General features: G+C 67.5%; 1 protein-coding gene across 2 annotated transcripts in view; it reads left to right on the top strand.

Moving 5' to 3' along the window:
* PDE2A (phosphodiesterase 2A) overlaps positions 1 to 19,082 on the top strand; it is a 65,744-nt gene that overhangs the window by 30,574 nt on the left and 16,088 nt on the right. The window contains exons 1-3 of one of the 2 annotated variants that reach the window (XM_054806879.1): positions 657 to 787; positions 16,823 to 16,912; positions 19,060 to 19,082. The exon at positions 19,060 to 19,082 is cut by the window's right edge and continues 66 nt beyond it. In XM_054806879.1, the coding sequence (XP_054662854.1) occupies positions 677 to 787; positions 16,823 to 16,912; positions 19,060 to 19,082 (224 nt within the window). In that variant the 5' untranslated portion in view covers positions 657 to 676. Of the gene's footprint in view, positions 1 to 656; positions 788 to 16,822; positions 16,913 to 19,059 lie in introns of those variants that run through there. The other variant, XM_054806870.1, reaches the window with a different exon arrangement.

The raw sequence follows: 19,082 nt of genomic DNA, 5'->3' as shown, positions 1-19,082 counted from the left end.
ACAGCCAACAGCCCACTCCCCACCCGGACCCGGGGGTGCTGGGGGTCCCCGGGTTTATGCCGAGGGGGAACACCGCGGGGGGGGGGGCGCGGAGGAGCCTGGACTCCCGCTCTGCCGTGCTCGGCGCTGCACGGGGTGGGGGTGCGGCGGGACCGGGGGCTACGGGACCCCCCCACTCCGCGCCGGGGCTCAGGGGGGGCTTTCCCGAGCCCACTTATCCCCCCCCCGCCCCCCCTCGGCGGAGGGCTGTGAGCCCCCAGGGAGAGCTGGGGGTGGGCTCCTGCCCGGGGAAGGGGAAACTGAGGCACGGAGCTGCGGGACCGGCCCGGGGGGAGCTGGCCGGGGCGGTCGTGCCCCCGCCGGACCCCCCTGCAGCTGCGGGGAGCTCGCCGGGTGCCCGGCGCTGCACGGAGCCGGCCGGGGGGGGGGGGGGGGGCGGGCAGGATGAGACCCCCGCGGGCCCGGTGGCTCCCGGGATAGGGGGGCGGGCGGGGGTCCCACCCGGGGTGCCTTGCAGGCGGCGGGGAGGGGGCTCCCGGGGCGGGGGGCAGGAGCGTCTGTGTCGTGTCCCCCCCCCCCGGCCCCCCACTCCGGGGCTCGGGGACACGCTGGGCTCCGTGTCCCCACGCAGGAAGGAGGTGGCGAGGGGGGTGCGGATCCCGCCGGGCCGGAGGAAATGGGCTGGACCGGGCGGCCCCGGCCCCGGTGCTGGTCCCGGCGGGTCCGCAGCACCCTCCCGCAGCCGTGCCGGGAGCCGGGCCGTGCCATGGGCACCCTCCAGGACACCGTAAGCGACCCCGGGGAAACGGGGGTCCCGGGGGGGTCGGTGGCCTCGGGGCCGGGGGTGCAGAGGGCTGGGGGTCCCGTGCGTCCGGGGGTCCCTTGTGTGCTGAGGGTTTGGGCGTGCGATGCGTTTGGGAGTGCCGGGGTCCTGTATGTCTGGGGGTATCGGGGTGCTGGAGTCGGGGTGCCCACTCCCCCATGTCCCCCTGCCCTGCTCCGCTCACAGTGGGAGCCCCCAGAGCTCGGCTGCGGGCAAGGCAGGGGCGGGCAGCGTGCCCCCACCGCGGGGCCAGACCTTGGGGGGTTGTACTGGGAAAGGGGGACCCCCCGCAGACCCCCAGCAGACCCCCAGCAGCACCCTGCCCTGAGCACTCCCCTCCCTCCTTGCACGAGTTGCACATTTTGGGGGGGGGCAGGCTGCACCCCAGTATGTGGATGGGAAAATGTTTGGTCCTTTGTGCTCCGGCGCCTTCAAACGCATCCAAATTTGGGGAAGAGGTGGCTTGGAGGGATTCACCCCCACCCGGGCCGGATCCCTGACCCAAGCGCTGGGCAGAGCCGATGGTTTTGGGTGCGAGGGCCGTGGTCCCCCCTTGCGTGCCCGGAGCTGGTCGGTGGCACAGCCCCTCTGCACCGCTCCGGGGGGCTCGGGCTGGGCAGCGGCTCCGGTGGCTCCAGTGGCTCCGGTGGCTCCGGGTTCAAGGCCGGAGCGAGGCAGGGACCCGGGGCTTTGGGCTGGGAAGCGAAGGGAAGGAAACGCTCTCCGGGAAACAGCCGAAAGCTGCTGACAGAGGGAAAGGAGCTGAGCTGGGCTGGCCCGTGCCCGAGGGGGCCGGTGCTCACCGTGGGGTGCACTGAGCCACCCCCCGGGAGGAGCAGGGAGAAGCTTGGGGACATCAGAGCTGTCACCCGGCACGGGGGCAGGACGTGTGACTCCTTACTGGCCAGGGCAAGTGGCCCTCTGCGGTGCGGGGGTCCCTGCGACCCCTCTTGGTCCCAGACCCCAGCACCCAACCCTGTCCCAGGAGGGTGCTCACAGCTGGGTGGGCACCCAGCCCCGGCTGCAGCCCCCTGAGGGCACCCGGAGGTGTGTGGGGGGAGCCACAAACCGCAGTTTGGGGGAGCAAAAGCCACCCAGATATGGGGGGGGGGGGGGGGTTAACCCAGACCACCAGCCTGGGCCGGGGCTGCTGGGGTGGCACCGAAGAGGAGGAGGGGGACGCGTGATGGGGCAGAGCCACCCCTCCAGCCGTGCGAGGCCACAGCAGCACGGGGCAAAGGGACGTGACCGGGGACGTGCGAGGGATGGGTGGTGGGGGACGAATCCTGCCGGGCTCCCCGGTCCAGCACACGCCAGCTCGGGGTGGGCGAGGAACAGCTCATGCCCCCCCCAAAATGCTCCAGGCCCCCGGCCCCCAGCGGTGCCCTGGGTGCTGGCTGCATTTGGGACCCCCATCCCCAAGCCTGGGCGGGGGGAGGAGTATATGGGGATTGGGGCTTTATTGCCCCCCCCAACCACCCTGCTCTGGGGTGAGGCTGAAGATGTCTGTGCCTCCTCTCCCTCCCAGCCGCCGGCCCCAATGCAATTACCCGCTGACGGGCCCATGAATCAAACCCTAATTGATACGTGTTCGCAGCCTGGCCAAGCAGGAAGGAGCTGGGGGGGGGGACACCACGCTGCACCCAGGGGCTGGGGGGGGGACACACGCGCGCTCGGGCGCTGCCTCCCCCCGCTCCCCATCCTAGCGCGGGGGATGCCTTTGCCGACGTGCCAGCGCTCAGGGCGCCTCGGCTGGCGGCGTGGGGCTGTTCCTGCCTCAGTTTCCCCATGCGTGGGTCAGCCAGGCGCGTGGGGCGGGGGACCCGTCGAGGGCGGTGTGGGGACATGCGTGTGCGGGCGTTTGTCCCGGCGCTGCCGGCGTTTCCTCCGGCGGACACAAACACATCAGCAGGGCAATAAAGGGGAGGAAAGGGCCGCGGCGCACAATGCGGCAGGGGCGCTTCTTTCCATGAGGTGGAGCAGGGCTGGCTTCCTCCCCCACCCCACTGAGCCGCAGGGCCGGGGGGCAGAGCGGGACCCCCAAACCGGGGTGGGTGGACACATCCTGGGGGTCCCCGGCCTGGGGGTCCCCGCTGGTAAAAGTTCTTTCTGCACGGCTGCTCCAAGGAGCGACTGCTCGCGGGTGCAGGATCAGTCCGTGCTGGCATTACGTGTGTCCTGGCACTGCTTTTTGGGGGGCTGTGGGGTTCAGCCTGGGGGTCCTGGCCCTCTTGTGCCCCACGGCATCACACTGGGCTTGTGGCCGCCTCCAGGCACGTGGAAATCAGGCTGGGGTGCAGAAATGGCCCTGCCACGGTGGCACAGCCCTGTGCCGCCCGGGGGGCTGCACCGCGAGCCCAGAGCCCGGCTGGGGTGCGGGTGCTGCTGCTGCACCCCAGGGATGGAGGAGCAGGGGTGTGGGTGCTGCTGCTGCACCCCAGGGATGGAGGAACCGGGGTGTGGGTGCCACTGCTGCACCCCAGGGATGGAGGAACAGGGGTGTGGGTGCTCCTGCTGCACGCTGGGCAGGGGGGAATTGGGGTGTGGGTGCTGCTGCTGCACCCTGGGCAGGGGGGAATTGGGGTGTGGGTGCTCCTGTTGCACCTTGGGAAGGAGGGAGCCGGGCTGTGGGTGCTGCTGCACCACGGGCAGGGGGGCTGCGCGCAGGAATCGGCACCGATGGATGCAGAGTCGGGTCAGGAGCAGCTGGCGCGGGGGGGGGGGGGTTGACTTTTGCTGTTTGCGGAGGGGAGGAATTTCTCGCGCAGGGTCCGGCATCGCAGCGTCGTCCTCCCAGCCACGATGAGCACCGCGGCCGGCCTTGGCTTTTGGAGCCGAGCTGAGACATTTTTCGGGGAGGTGATGGCAGAGATCCCCTGCCTGTGGTCGGGCAGCAGAGCCGCGCTGCCTGCAAGGCCGGGATTGGGGGGTGGCTCGGGTGCCCGGGGGGCTCGCTGAGGGGACGATGGCATCCCTGGCAGTGCAGGGGACAGAGGGGTGAATTCAGCGGGGTCTTCTCATCCACCCCATGCTGACGTGGGGGTCGGGGTGTTACTGGGGAGGCCTGAACCTGGGTCTCAGCTGAGCCCCCCCCCGCCAAGGAGCCAAACCAGCTCTGGGGTGACCCTCGCAGAGGTGGGTCCGTGGACCTGGGGACCGGGCTGGGATCTGGAGCTGCTGGATCTTTGCAGCCGGAGCCGGTCACATCCCTGTCCCGGCTGCCCCATGGATGTGGGGGAGAGGACGCTGGGGACCTGCCCCGAGGAGGACGCGTAGGGAGGGAGGTGCTGGGGGATGCGGAGGGGAGCAGATGGGGAGCAGGGCTGGTTCCTGAGACTCCCCGTTCTTGGCGCAGGAGAAGGGATTGCTGCTCCCGGCCTGGCTCCGTCGGGATGCTGCCAAACCCAGAAGCAAATCCTCCCTGGCAGCTGTGTGTCAGCCAGAGCGGAGATTTTCTCTCCGCTTTTTGGCTCGGGCAGATCCCCACAGGCGCGTCCCTCTGCCACCCGCGCACCGGGCAGGATGGTGCCCGCGGCTCTGGCGGGCGCACGGTGCCTGGCACCTTTGGGTGGCCTGGGCATGGCTTTGGGACCAGCCGTAGACAAGGGGGTTGGAGACTGGACCCCCAGCTGGGGGCTGATCCGTTAAATACCAGTGCGTGAACCTTCCCGCGTGGGGAGCCACTGGCTTTGGGCTCCCACTGGCCGTGCCTCAGTTTCCCCAGCTGAATAGCGAGACCCCCGTGATTCCCACGCCCCTCCACGGTGGCTGAGAGCTGGATCCCGTAACCAAACCTTCTTATATATGGAAAATAAAAGGTCTCCGTGCATATAGCGCAACCCCCCCGCCGAGGAGGCGGCTGTGCCAGCCCCCGGCCGCCCGGGCCCTGCTCTGAAGCGCTGCCCCAGATTGAATTCCTCCCCAGCTGCAGATGGCCGGGAATTCAATTTTCCCAGATCCCATCAGAGGCTGATAAATGAACTCCCTAATCACCGCGCAGATCCCATTAGCGCCGGCCACGCCGGGAGGGGATGCGGGAATGCTGCGTCTCCCCTTCCCACCGCTCCAAGTCCCCCGCCATGGGACCCGCCTGTCCCTGTCCCCCCCCAGCCCCTCTCCGGCCGCATCCCTGGAGCGCCTGGGGAGGCGGCTTTGCCCCGATGCTCCCACGCAGAGCCGGGCCAGGGGAGCCTCGGCACGGCTAATCCACCAGAAAACATCGAGGAAAGTCCTTAAAACCCAGCCGGGAGGTGCTGGTGGCCGGCGGGGACAGGAAGGGGACCATGTGCCAGGGAAAGCCTTCCAGGAACGCCGCGTCCCGGGGATGCGCACGGTGCCAGCTCCCCCCCCCGCCCCGGCACTGCCCGCAGCCGGGGCCCCGCGGCAGCGATGCTCAGCCCCGCGCCTGGCTCTGCCGGCGGTGCCAGCACCGAAGGTTCGATACCGGTCACCCCTGGGAGCTGGGTGCCAGGGTGGGCACGGCGCGTGCTGTAAATATCCGCATCCCTCGGGATGAAGGCGGCCGGGTACCAGGGATGCTCTGAAGGATGGAGCAGTTTCCCTGCGGCTGCCTCGGGAGGACGGAGAGGGCTCCAGGGCTGCGGCCGCGGCGCACGGAGGGCGTGCGGTGCCCGTGGTACGAGAGGAGGGTTTTAGGGACTGGCGTGGCTTCGTCCTCTTTCTGTCCCGATGGCCCCCGAGCCCTGGCAGGCGCTGGCATCGCTCGCCGGGATGCGGCCGGTGATCCAAACGGATGCTGGGCCAGGACCATTTTCTGCCCTGAGTTTGCAGGATAACCCCAGCTGCACCCCCATCCCATCCGTGTGATCCTCCACCCCCAACCCCCCGTGGGTCCGGGCACCCCCCTGGCCCCGCGTACCCCACAGCCGGGCCCGTTGTCCCCCCGTCCCCACCTGCTCCCACGTTATTTATCGGCACCGCAGCCTTGGGGGGCGGGCAGCTCCGTCCGGGAACAGGAGGGCGGCCGGGTCCCGTCCCTTCCCGGGGACGCTGGGGTGTCATTGCGCTGACCCTGCACCCCCAAAACTGGGGGCAGGAGATGGTGGGCTGAGGGGGGGTCCATGCCCCCCTCCCCGTCACAGGACATGGGTTAGGGGCAGGAGACAACGGGCTGAGCAGGGCGCAGGCAGCAGTGCAGGCAGCGGTGCAGGCAGCAAGGTGCACGGGAGCTCCCAGGGGGGCCGCGGGCAGGGGAACCGGTGGTCCCTGGGGTGCAGGGGTCCCCACGGGTGGGCAGGGCTGGCTGACCAGCCATTTATCTGCTCCTCGCCATTCATTTCCCACCCAACTAACAACTTCCTTCCTTCCTTCCTTCCCTTCCCGGCGGGAGAGACCCCCCGGCCCCTTCCAGCTCCGCTCTTATCAGCAACTAATTAGCGGCAAAACGCTTGGCCAGGCGGGCTGGGAATGCCGTTCCAAGAAGGCCGCGATGTTCTTGGGGACGGGAAATCCTTGAGGACGACGGCCGCGGTCCGGCCGTTTGTCCTGCCCAGCAAAGGGACATCAACAGGAAACGACCTTGACCCCGGCCCCGTTCCGTCAGCCCCGGGAGGAGAGGCCGGGATGCGGGGGGACGACCCGGGGAGCATCCCTGAAGGGCTGGGGCGATGGCGGAGCTTGGAGAGGTTGCTTGGAAAAGTAAAAAAATCTCCACTCGGAGACCGCGGTGTCCTCAGGGAGCGTCGGTTCACCTGGTCCCGGTCCGTGCAAGCGGCCCCGTGCAAATGGCTGCAGGCAGGAGCGTGCAAAAGGTCCGTGCAAACGGCCTGTGCAAACGCCCCGTGCGAATGGGTGGACTACCCGTGCAAACGGCTTGTGCAAATCACCCTGTGCAAACGGCCTGTTGCAAACTGCCCCGTGCAAACTGCCCCGTGCAAACTGCCTCGCGCAAATAAATGACCTGTGCAAACTGCCTTTGCAAATCACCCTCTGCAAATGGTCAGTGCAAATGGCCCCGTGCAGATGGCTTGTGCAAACCGCCCTGTGCAAACGGCCCCATGCAAACCACCCTGTGCAAATGGCCTGTGCAAACCGCCCTGTGCAAACAGCTCGTGCAAATGCTCCGTGCAAACCACCTCACGCAACCGACCCTGTGCAAACGGTCTGTGCAAACCGCCTTGTACAAATGGCCTGTGCAAACCGCCCCGTGCAAACGGCTCGTGCAAATGCTCCGTGCAAACTACCTCATGCAAATGGCCCCGTGCAAACGGTCTGTGCAAACCGCCTTGTGCAAACGGCCTGTGCAGACCGCCCCGTGCAGACCACCCTGTGTTCCCCGCTGCGGCTTGCAAGCCCGGCTGCCCGCCGTGCGCCTGGCAGGACGATGCCGTGCCAGCCGCCGCTCTCCGCCAGGCTCAACTGTGATTATATTGCAGCCTCGTCAGCTGGGACTCACTAATAGGCCGAGAGCACCTGCAATGGCTTTTCAAGTGCTATTTCAGCAGAAGCAAACAGCTCACGCTGGTGCAGTTAGGCAGCTCCTTGTGCCCGGTGGGTGGTGGTGAAGGCTGCGGTTAAGCGCGGCAGGCTCGAGCGAGGCCGGCGCACGGGCGAGAAGGATGGGGCGGAGGGATGCGCCGGGCTCCGGGGTCGATGCTGGGTTCAGCACAACCCTTCCCATCCGGACCCGACCCCAGTGCCGCCCCGAGCTGGTCCTGCACGGCTGCGACCCTGCGCGGTTGGGGAAACTGAGGCAGGCGTGGGCACGCGGGGCTCCTGTGCTGGTTTTGGGTGGCTGATCCCGCAGGTTTGCATCCTCAAAGCCTCAGCCCGGCATCGCCGGGTGCCGGGGGGGGGGGGCTCCGTGCCGGACCGCTGCCCTCCAGCCCCTGCCCGCGGGGCCCAGCTCCTCATCTGTCCGCTGCAGCAGGACCCCGGGCAAATGACCGTGGGGAGACAAGAGCTATCCCAGAAGTGTTTCCTTCCCGTTTACGCTCATTATCCCCCTATAAAAGATGAGGTAATTAAGGAGCTACCTCGGGTTACAGGTTGTTGCTGCCTGATTAGATTAAAGCAATGTAATTTGGGACCGAAAGCAGTGCTCTAATCCGGGCTGGGCAGGCTCGGAGGCGATAGATGTCTTCCCGGGCAGGGTCAGGCAGGGCTGCTGGCTCTCTGCTCTGCCCGTCGCTCCATCCCTCCATCCTCCGCTGCCCCCGACCTCGCCCAGCACTTACCCCAGGGATGCTGCTGGGTGGGGGGGGGGGGGTGTATCGGGGGTGCTGCCTCTATATCCCCGCCCCGATGGGGAACTGTGGCTCTGGGGGAAGGCTCCTGGAGCAGTGCGGGGACGGGGACAGGGTGACGGGGACCTCAGCAGCGTCACTCAGAGCTGGCGATAACAAAATTCCCGCTGACGATGGGACCTGCTGCCTTCAGGAGCCGCTTCCCTGCTCCGTGCCTCAGTTTCCCCATTTGCACCGCGGTGTTTTAGCCTGGCGACGTTCTCTGCCTGCAGCGAGGCTCCTGCCTGGCCCTGCCTGCTTGTTGTCAGCTCCGCGTTGCTAACACACAGCCGGAGCTTGGCTATATTTAACCGCGGCGGCCGGAGCACGAGGCCTTGCAGCCGGGGGGGCGGTGGGGAGCAGCCCCCCGGGGAGGGGAGCGGGGCCGGGGGGCTCGGCATTGCCGGAGGCGAGGGGGAGGCGGGAGAGGAGGATGAATCACGGCTCGGGGATATTTTTAACACCGCCAGATTGCTCGGCAAATGCTTGGGCAGGGCGGCGCGGGCGCCGGGGCTGGGTGTTTGCTTGCAGCCGCTGGCTGCTGGGGCTCAGCTTGGGGGTCCTGGGGTGGGGGGGGGGCTCGGCTGCTCCCCTGGGATCCCGGGGTGTGAGCGCGGTGTCGTCACCCTGCTGCTGTGCACCGGAGAGGTGGCAAAGGCAGGGACGTCGGTCCCCGTGCCCTGGGAGACAACCCTGGGTGCAATCGGGGCGGGGGGCAGAAGGGGGTCCTGGACCAGCATCTTCCTCTGCAAAGAGGAGGCGGGAGGAGAGAAAGCGCCCTAGAAAAGGGAAAGTGATGGGGAGAGCTAGAGCTGTGGCATGGGAGAAGATCTGGGTGTCCCTGCCTGCAGGCTGCCTGCAGGTTTGGGAGCAGGCAGGGAGCCCCTGGGGCTGCCCTGGCCAGGGAGGGTGACCCAGGCACCCGGGTGTCCCCAGGCTGGGGACACGGGGAGCGGCGCAGGGCTGTGTCGGTGGAGGCAGGCTGCCTCCCAGCTGGCAGCGAGCGGCGGCAGGAATACAAATGTGATTTGCTTTTTGCCTGTCAGACGGGAGAGCGTAACGAGATCCAGAGGCTGGCGGCTGCGGCCGAGCCAGCGCGAGCTAAAAATGCATCCGATGGGATGAACCCACGGAGGGAGGGAGGAAGGGAGGGAGCTGCGTCCCCAGCTCCGGCTCTGCGAGACCACCATGGGGCGACCACCTCGGCGACCACCTCCTTTGCCAGCGGGCAGGAGCCCTGCCCAGCCCAGGCAGGGAACCGTGGTCATCCTCCCCGCCGAAGGCTCCGCGCTGCAGGGGATGCCCCGACGAGCAGCGGGGGCTGGGAGATGCTGCTCGGTCCCTGACGCCTGCAAACACCCGGCAAGAGGCAGCGGGGCTGGTGGGAGAGGGCTGGGGGGGTCCTGGCTGCACCGGGGCTCTGCCGGCTGCAGGGCTGCCATCTCTCACCCCATCCGCTGCCAGAGGGGGGCTTAGGGTGAGGCGATAAATGGGGTGATGGGGGGGGGGGGGCTTTCCCTGCCCCAGACCCCCCCCCTCGCCGTACGCCGCGCTCTCAGGCATCCCCATCCCTTTGCGCCCCGAGCCGGCAGCCCGGCGAACCCGTCGGCCCGTGGGTGGGGGTGGTTCTCGCGGGACGTGGGTACCGGGGGCGGGGGTGCGATGCCCGCGGGCGCGGAGATCTGCGTACTCAGCATCTTGGATGCTCTAATTTGATTTGGGTTCCCCAGCTCGGGGAGCGAAGTCGTCCAGACGAAGCAATGTCCGGCTTCATCCCGAAGGCGATCGCTCACGCAGGGGCTAACGCACTAATCCACTTACAGAATTAATTGGGATCATTTCCCTCGCGTTCCCAGGTGGATAAAGTCCCGCGGGAGGGGCAGGAGCCGAGCTCCAAAGGCTCACGGGGAGACGGACGCCTCTGAGCTCCAAGGGTCGTGTCGGTCAAATAATTTACTTGCAGTTTTTACGGCAAAGCTGGGCTGGAAGCTGAGCTGGGAGATGATTCATTTCCTCGAGGTTCCTCGGCCCCGCGGCGAGCAGGGGCTGCTGGCCCCGCGGGGGTGGCACGGGGAGGGACGCGGCAAGAGCCCGCTGCTGAAACCTGGGCTGATGCCAGCATCCCCCCCCCTGGAGCCAGCACCCATGGGTGCTCCTGCAGCGATGATAGCATCCAGATCTGCCCTCCCCCCCCTCCGCCTTCACCCACCCACCCAGGACCCCTGTCCTCAGCCTGGGAGCCAGGCAGGACACCCAGCACCGGCTGCCCTTGCAAGGCAGGGTGGGGGCCCGGCAGCCCGGCTCCGCGTCCCTCGGGGTATCGCTGCCTCGCTTTCTGTGCCTCAGTTTCCCCCTTGGTACCCCCAAGGGTGCTGAGCATCCCAGTGGGTCCCTCGCTGCACTGGCTCCCGGCTTCTGCCCGCTCCGGGGGGGCTCCCCCTCACCCTGGGGGGGCTCTGGGCGGGGGAACATCACCCCGAGCTTCCCCACGGGGGAAAATCCGTTACCATCCCTCACCCAGGAGCGAAGCCGGGGCGATGGGCGCAGGCAGAGCCGGCGAGCGCGGGTGCTGGCGGGGGGATGCGGGACACCCCCGGTCCCTCTCCCTCCCCGTGGCAGGCGTGAGAGGAGCCTTTCCGGAGAGGAAGCCGGCCGAGATGGGATTTCTCTATCCCATAAACATCCAGAGAGGCCGGGGGGGGGGGGGGCTGGGGGCCGGACCCAGCTGCCGCGGCCGGTGGGGATGAGCAGGGGGACAGATCTGGCCCAGAAATCCCCACCCAGCGCGTGGCCATCCCTCCCCGCAAAAAAGCCGGGTTTTTGCTGCCGGTGAATTCCCTCCGCTGGAAAAGGTGCTTTTCCATCCCGGCAGGGTCCGTCGGAACCTGGGGGGGGGACTGGGACGAGTTGGGGGGCCGTGCTGGGGGTCCCCACCCTCGCATGGCTGGGGGGGGAAATCAAAAGGTGCCATTTTCCACGGGGAGGAGAGCAGCCCCCGCTCCGGCCGGCTGGGCCACGGCGAGGTTCGGCTCTGCCAAAGCCGTGGGGGTTTGTGCCGCGTGGGGCCGCGCTGAGCCCTGGCTCGTGTCAGAGCAAAGACAAATTGCTTACTCTAATGAGATGAATGGCTTCATTAATCACCCGGTGGCTCCAGCGGGAAATATTGAGGCAGATACGGCTCCGGCATCGCGCCGTGCCGGGAGATGCTGGCGTGCCAGCCGAGCGGGAGCCGGCACAATCCCTGCCGGCACCGCGGTCCCGTGGGGCACCTGGGGGGCTGGCGATGGCACGTGGCAGCCGGTCGGTTTGGTGTCGGGCTGAGCAAGACCTGCGTCCCCATCCTCCCAGGGCAGAGCAAAGGTGACGCCGGTCCCAGGTTGATGGTCCCACCGGGGGACAGGGACGGGGACGGGGATGGGGACGGGGATGGGGATGGGGACAGGGATGGGGACAGGGACAGGGAGGAGATGGGGATGGGGACAGGGATGGGGACAGGGACAGGAATGGGGAAGGGGACAGGGATGGGGACAGGGATGGGGACAGGGACAGGGATGGGGAAGGGGACAGGGATGGGGACAGGGACAGGGACAGGGATGGGGACAGGGATGGGGATGGGGACAGGGACAGGGACAGGGATGGGGACAGGGACGGGGATGGGGAAGGGGACAGGGATGGGGACAGGGATGGGGATGGGGACAGGGACGGGGACAGGGATGGGGACAGGGATGGGGATGGGGACAGGGAGGGGATGGGGAAGGGGACAGGGATGGGGACAGGGATGGGGATGGGGACAGGGACAGGGCGCTGCTCCCCTCCTCTAGCCTGCTCTGCATCCTCAGCTCCTGGGGCTATGGGTGATGCCCAGCACCGTGCTGTGCCCCCTGCCCCCCCCCCCCCGGTACCAGGAGCTGCTGCCTGCACCCTGCCTGCACCCTGCCCTCGGGTCTGGCCCCAAACCCCCCCCAACGCCTGTCTCTTGCCATCCCATTTCCAGGCAGCATCTCCCAACGGAGCCGCTCGGCACGAAGCCCTCGGGATGAGGGTGTCAGCCGCTGCTCCGACAGCTGGGAAATACAATCGCTCCACGTTTCCCCCCGCTTGGCTGAAGTTAATTACCCCCCCGTGCCCCCCGGGGAGCGGCACTATTGCTCTGGGGTGCGGAGCAGGCTCTGGCAGCGGCGGATGGGACAGCCTCTCCGGGGAGCGTTTCGGTCCCCTGCCCCGATGGATGCGGGTCCGGGGCTGCGGTGAGCCCGGCTCGGTGGCTCCCGGTGATGGCCCTGGTGACGGGGATGCGGTGACCGATGGCTCCGGCTCCTGGATGGGGCTCGCGGTGCGGAGTGCCAGGAGTGAGACGCGGGGGGCCCCGGCCCCTCGCTGCCAACCGCAGTGTCCCAGGGGCTGGCGAAGCAAGCTTGGCTCGCTGTGCAAGTTCCTGCCTTCGGGAGCCTAATTAGCCCCTTAATTAGCTCCCTGGCGGGGGTGCAGCCTGGATCCCGGGCTGTGAGCGTGCCAGTGCTGCTGGCACTCGGGGGTGCTCCCTGCCTGGTTTGGGGGGGTGTGGGGGGGGGATGGATCCTGCCCCCCCATCCCAGTGCTCTCCGGGGAAAGATGCAGCGGGTGCACGCTGCCTGCACGCTGCCTGCACGCTGCCTGCAGTGGGGACCCATCCGGAGCAGGGATAACCCCCTCCCTGGGCACTGCTGCTGCTGGGGCACGTGCAGGCAGAGGCTGCCCACATCGCAGGAACAGGCAGCCTGCCTGCACCGGGTCACCCCGAGATGCTGGCGGTGGGGACACCCCCATCCCATCTGCGCCCCCCCCCCCCCCCCCCAATTCTCCTGACGGTCCCAGCACGCTCATCACCTCCCCGGCAAACACAGGGACCCGGCGCGTCACGGCATCCCGCTGCCGGAGGGACCCCTTCCCCGTCGGGAGGAGGAATTGGGGGGGGGGATATGGGGAAACCTGTGCCCCCCCCCCCCCCGTGCTTTGCGTGGCTCCGAGCTCTCCCGGCGCCCTGGGCGCCCGCAGGCGCTCGCTGCTTCAGCTCCCGAGTGGGGGCATTAAATCAGAGCAATAAACAGAGCTGACAGCGGGGCCCCAGCCGGGCTGAGCCTGCGGCAGGATCGGCCCGGCCCGAGGCCATCGGGAAATACTATTTATGGCAATAAAAGGGACGCGGCCCGGCTGGTGGCCCCGGCCGCGCGCTGGCTCCTTGCCCGTCATGGGGCAGGGCCGCATCCTTGGCAGAGAAAGGGTGCAGAGCCCCCCCGCGGGGCTGAGCGACACGGGGCGAGGGGGCGTCTGGAATAACGTCCTGCTCCGGGCTGGGAGTGGGAGCAGTGGGACCAGTGGGACCAGTGGGACCAGTGGGATCAGTGGGATCAGTGGGACCAGTGGGATGAGCGGGACGAGTGGGACGAGTGGGACGAGTGGGACGAGTGGGATGAGTGGGACCAGTGGGACCAGTGGGACCAGTGGGATGAGTGGGACCAGTGGGATCAGTGGGATGAGTGGGATGAGTGGGACCAGTGGGATCAGTGGGACCAGTGGGATGAGTGGGACCAGTGGGACCAGTGGGACCAGTGGGACCAGTGGGACGAGTGGGATCAGTGGGACCAGTGGGATCAGTGGGACGAGTGGGATCAGTGGGACCAGTGGGACCAGTGGGATCAGTGGGATCAGTGGGATGAGCGGGACGAGTGGGATCAGTGGGACCAGTGGGACGAGTGGGACGAGTGGGATCAGTGGGACCAGTGGGATCAGTGGGACCAGTGGGACGAGTGGGACGAGTGGGATCAGTGGGACCAGTGGGATCAGTGGGACCAGTGGGACGAGTGGGATCAGTGGGACCAGTGGGATCAGTGGGATCAGTGGGACGAGTGGGATCAGTGGGACCAGTGGGACCAGTGGGACCAGTGGGACGAGTGGGATGAGTGGGACCAGTGGGACGAGTGGGATGAGTGGGATGAGTGGGACCAGTGGGATCAGTGGGACCAGTGGGATCAGTGGGACCAGTGGGACCAGTGGGACGAGTGGGATGAGTGGGACCAGTGGGACGAGTGGGACCAGTGGGACGAGTGGGATCAGTGGGACCAGTGGGATCAGTGGGACGAGTGGGATCAGTGGGACCAGTGGGACCAGTGGGACCAGTGGGACAAGTGGGATGAGTGGGACCAGTGGGACGAGTGGGATGAGTGGGACCAGTGGGATCAGTGGGACCAGTGGGATCAGTGGGACCAGTGGGACGAGTGGGATGAGTGGGACCAGTGGGACGAGTGGGATCAGTGGGACCAGTGGGACCAGTGGGACGAGTGGGATCAGTGGGACGAGTGGGATCAGTGGGACCAGTGGGACCAGTGGGATGAGTGGGACCAGTGGGATCAGTGGGATGAGTGGGACCAGTGGGACCAGTGGGATCAGTGGGACCAGTGGGACGAGTGGGACCAGTGGGATGAGTGGGATGAGTGGGATCAGTGGGATGAGTGGGATGAGTGGGATGAGCGGGATCAGTGGGATGAATGGGACCAGTGGGACCAGTGGGATGAGCGGGACCAGTGGGATGAGCGGGATGAGCAGGATGAGCGGGGTGCCCTTCCCAGGCCAGCCTCGCTCCTCCGCCTCCTGCCCATGCAGCAAACACTCCCGCCCGCCTCCACCGCTCTCTCCCCATCTCGGGGACGAGGTTTTTTTTAGCTCCTGCAGCTTTTTCCACCCTCTCCGGGGACGGACCCGGATTCCCAGCCCCAGTAAAGCCATCGCCCGCATCCAGCTGCCACCTGTCCATTCCCGCACCGAGCGTGCCGCCGGCGTCTGATGCTCCGAGCCGCCCCGGGGCTCCCGCTCGGGCTCTGCCCCGTCTCCCCCCGCACATGGCGGGGATGCTGAGCCGCCGCGGAGGGCCCGGAGGGACAGAGGGACGGCAGGACGGCCACCCGGCCGAGGCCTGGCTGTATTCTACAGTGCATGTGTCTCCAGTGTGAGTAAGCGACTGGAGATGCAGCCCTGTTGGAATAACAGCCAGCGCCGATGTCTTCAGCCGGAAGCGCCCTCGCCGCCGCCGGCCACGCTCCCACCCGCCACCGGGATCCAGCCCCGGTGCCGAGGATGCTCCCAGGGCGGGCGGGTGGCACGGTCCCGGCGAGGGGGTGCTGTCCCGGCCGGGGTCCCTGGGGTGCGGGATTGGGGACGGTCCCCGGAGGGACCCCGCGGTGGCACCGGGGCCGGTTGTCGGTGCGGCCGGGGATGGAGCCTGGAGCCACCGGCAAAACTGGGAGCGAAGGAAGAGCAAACCCGGCGCCGGGAGCTGGTGCCCGACTTGGAGCCTCCCCGTCCACCTGCGCCAGCAGCGTCCTTATCCCGCTGCCCCGGAGGCAGGAACGGAGCCGGGGGGGTGTCGCACCGCGGAGCCCCCTGTGCCCCCCAGCTTTTCCGTGTGTCCATCCCGAGAGCCCTGTCCCTCCGCGGGGTCGTTAATCCTCAGCCCAGCTGCCAGCGCCCGCGATTTGCATCACCCAGCTCCTCGCCCCGTTTCTGTTCCCCGCGGGTGACTGATGGCGCTGGCAGGGGACGGGCAGGAATTGTCCTGCCTGCGGGGCTGCCCTCGGGTGTCTGGCAGGAGCCCCCCGGCAGCGGCTGCGCCCCGGCACCCTCCGGCAAACCCCAGGGAGGTGGGGGGCAGCGGGGAGGGGGGGAGCGTGGTGCCTCCATCCCGTGCACCCTATGGGTGCCCCAGGGCGGCGTGGGACGGGTCCGGGCTGAGCCCCCGTTGATTCACCCAAAGGAACCAGCACCGACTCGGATCAATCCAGCCCGAACCCGGCGTGGGATAGTGAAGGGCAGGTGTGCTGCCTGCCCTGCCTGCCCTGCCTGCCCTGCCTGCCCTGCCTGCCCCACGGGCAGGAGCTCGGCTGTGCATGGAGCCTTGAAAAACTCTGGGGATGAGGCGGGGGGGGTGAGGTGTGGACGTGGCTGGTGTGGCTAGGGCAGGTATTGTTGTGGCTAGCGCAGGTATTGACATGGCTAGTGGTGGGAGTGGCTTGGCTGGTGCAGGCATTGACCTGGCTAGTATAACCATTGACATGGCTAGTGCAGGCATTGGCATGGCTAGCACTGGGGGCGGTGTGGCTAGTGCAGGCATTGACGTGGCTAGTGCAGGCACTGATGTGGCTAGTGCTGGCACTGGTGTGGCTAGCACTGGCAGTGGCATGGCTAGTGCAGGTGTTGATATGGCTAGTGCAGGCACTGGTGTGGCTAGTGCTGGCACAGGCTCTGGCACGGCTGGTGCAGGATCTGGTGTGGCTAATGCAGGCACCAGCGTGGCTCGTACAGACGTCGGCGTGGCTCGTGCTGCACCGTGCACACCCAAGCGTGGCTTTAGGGCCACCTCCTGCAAACTCGGCTCCCTGGGGACCGGGTCCCCAGCCCAGTGCTCCCAGTATGCCGGCAGGCTGAGCCCAGTGCACCCCCCACCCTCCGCTGTGGAAGCCTCTCCAGCCTTTTGGGGACCCCCCGGCTCCCCCATGACGGGCATTGACCGAAAAGGCACGTTCTAGCCCCAAAAAGGAGCTGGGCGGGCTGGAGGCTGCTCCCCAGGGGGGGGCCGGGGCTCTGGGGGAAGGAGGACCCGGCATCGCCCGTCCCTGTGCCGTGGGGACGTTGGGGACATGCCGGAGGGGGGAGCGGTTCCCTGGTGCCCCTCACCGTGGCTTCGGGCCACCGTAACCCCCCGCCCACTCTGCTCTCTCCCCAGGACGCCCTGCTGAGCCTGGGGGCCGTGATCGACGTCTCCTGCCTGCGGGACGCCCTCCGCCATGCCCTCGTCTCCCTGCTGCCCAGGGTGGTACGTGGGGGCGGGACGGGGCCCGATCCGCATCCGGACCCCCCCCGGGGGATGGCGGGAGGGTGCTGTGCCTTGGGGAGCTGGGGGGTGGCTGCTGGTGGTGGTGACCCAGGGGTGCTGGTGACTCTGGTGCTAGTGGTGACCCTGGGGGGCTGCTGGTGGCCCCAGGGTGCTGGTGGCCTCAGGGTGCTGGTGGTCCTGGTGGTGCTGGTGGCCCCAGGGTGCTGGTGGCCTCAGGGTGCTGGTGGCCCTGGTGGTGCTGGTGGCCCTGGTGCTGCTGGTGGCCTTGGGGTGCTGGTAGCCCTGGTGGTGCTGGTGGCCCCAGGGTGCTGGTGGCCCTGGGGGTGCTGGTGGCTGCAGGGTGCTGGTGGCCCTGGTGGTGCTGGTGGCCTCGGGGTGCTGGTGGCCCCAGGGTGCTGGTGGCCCTGGTGCTGCTGGTGGCCCCAGGGTGCTGGTGGCCCTGGTGCTGCTGGTGGCCTTGGGGTGCTGGTGGCCTTGGGGTGCTGGTGGCCCCAGGGTGCTGGTGGCCGTGGTGCTGCTGGTGGTGCTGGTGGCCCTGGTGGTGCTGGTGGCCTCGGGGTGCTGGTGGCCCCAGGGTGCTGGTGGCCCTGGTGGTGCTGGTGGCCTTGGGGTGCTGGTGGCCCCAGGGTGCTGGTGGCCCCAGGGTGCTGGTGGCCCTGGTGCTGCTGGTGGCCCTGGTGCTGCTGGTGGTGCTGGTAGCCCTGGTGGTGCTGGTGGCCTCGGGGTGCTGGTGGCCCTGGTGCGTGGTGCCAGCGCCATACCGTGGGGAGCCACAGCCATGGCCACAAGGTCAAGGGCAGGGCTGGGGTCCACGGGAGCCGTTGGGCGATGGGGCCGGAGCCTGCAAAGGGGGGTGAGCGAGCGTGCGCACGCGTGTGAGGTCTGTGTGTGGGTATGCACGTGTTGCTGTGTACGCATGTGTGAGTGTGCACAGGGGTGCACGTACGTGTGTGCGCAAGCACGTGTGCAGGTCTGCATGCGTGTGCAGGTGTGTATGGTGCATGTGTGTGTGTAAGTGTGCAGGTGAGTGTGCATGCATGTGCACGACTGCATGTGTGTGCAGGTGTGTATTCGTGTGTGCGCGCTTGAGTGCATCGGTGTGTACGTGTGTGGGTATGTGCGTGTGTTTATGTACGTGTGTGGATGCGTACCTGTGTTTACATACACGTGTGGCTACGTATGTGTGCTTATGTACACGTGTGGGTGTGTACGTGGGTTTATGTACATGTGTGGGGGTGGGTGTGTATGGGTGTGTGGGGGGTGTGTACCCATGTTCATGTACACGTGTGGGTGTGTACGTGGGTTTATGTACATGTGTGGGGGTGGGTGTGTATGGGTGTGTGGGGGGTGTGTACCCATGTTCATGTACACGTGTGGGTGTGTACGTGGGTTTATGTACATGTGTGGGTATGTGTGTACGTGTGGGTGTGTACCCGTGTTCATGTACCTGTGTGGGTGTGTACGGGTGTGTATGTGTGGGTGTGTACAGGTGTGTATGTGTGGGTGTGTACCCGTGTTCATGTACCTGTGTGGGTGTGTACAGGTGTGTACGTGTGGGTGTGTACCCGTGTTCATGTACCTGTGTGGGTGTGTACGGGTGTGTACGTGTGGGTGGGTATGGGTGTGTACGTGTGGGTGTGTACCCGTGTTCATGTACCTGTGTGGGTGTGTACGGGTGTGTATGTGTGGGTGTGTATGGGTGTGTGTGTGGGTGTGTACCTGTGTTCATGTACACGTGTGGGTGTGTACGTGTGGGGGTGTACCCGTGTTCATGTACCTGTGTGGGTGTGTACGTGTGGGTGTGTACCCGTGTTCATGTACCTGTGTGGGTGTGTACCCGTGTTTATATACCTGTGTGGGCGTGTACAGGTGTGTACGTGTGCGTGTGTACCCGTGTTTACGCACGTAGTAGCGCACGTGTGTTCACGCGTGGGGTGTCACGGCTCAGCCCCGTGCACCTGGGGAAACTGAGGCACGCAGCCGGTCCCTGCGGAGCCGGGCGGGGGGTGCTGGGGGGTGACGGCCTTGCCGAGGCGGCGGTGGGATGGGGGCGATGTTGGGGGGGGGGGGGGGTGTCCCCCCGTGCCTCCGCCCCCGTGCGGCAGCGCTGCCCGCTCTCCCCGCAGGAGCACGTCTACATCTACCTGCT

The sequence above is a fragment of the Grus americana genome, chromosome 1, assembly GCF_028858705.1.
Source record: "Grus americana isolate bGruAme1 chromosome 1, bGruAme1.mat, whole genome shotgun sequence".
Classification (NCBI taxonomy): domain Eukaryota; kingdom Metazoa; phylum Chordata; class Aves; order Gruiformes; family Gruidae; genus Grus; species Grus americana.
The sequence above is the reverse complement of the archived record's forward strand: the minus strand, read 5'-3'. Positions and strand labels throughout refer to the sequence as shown.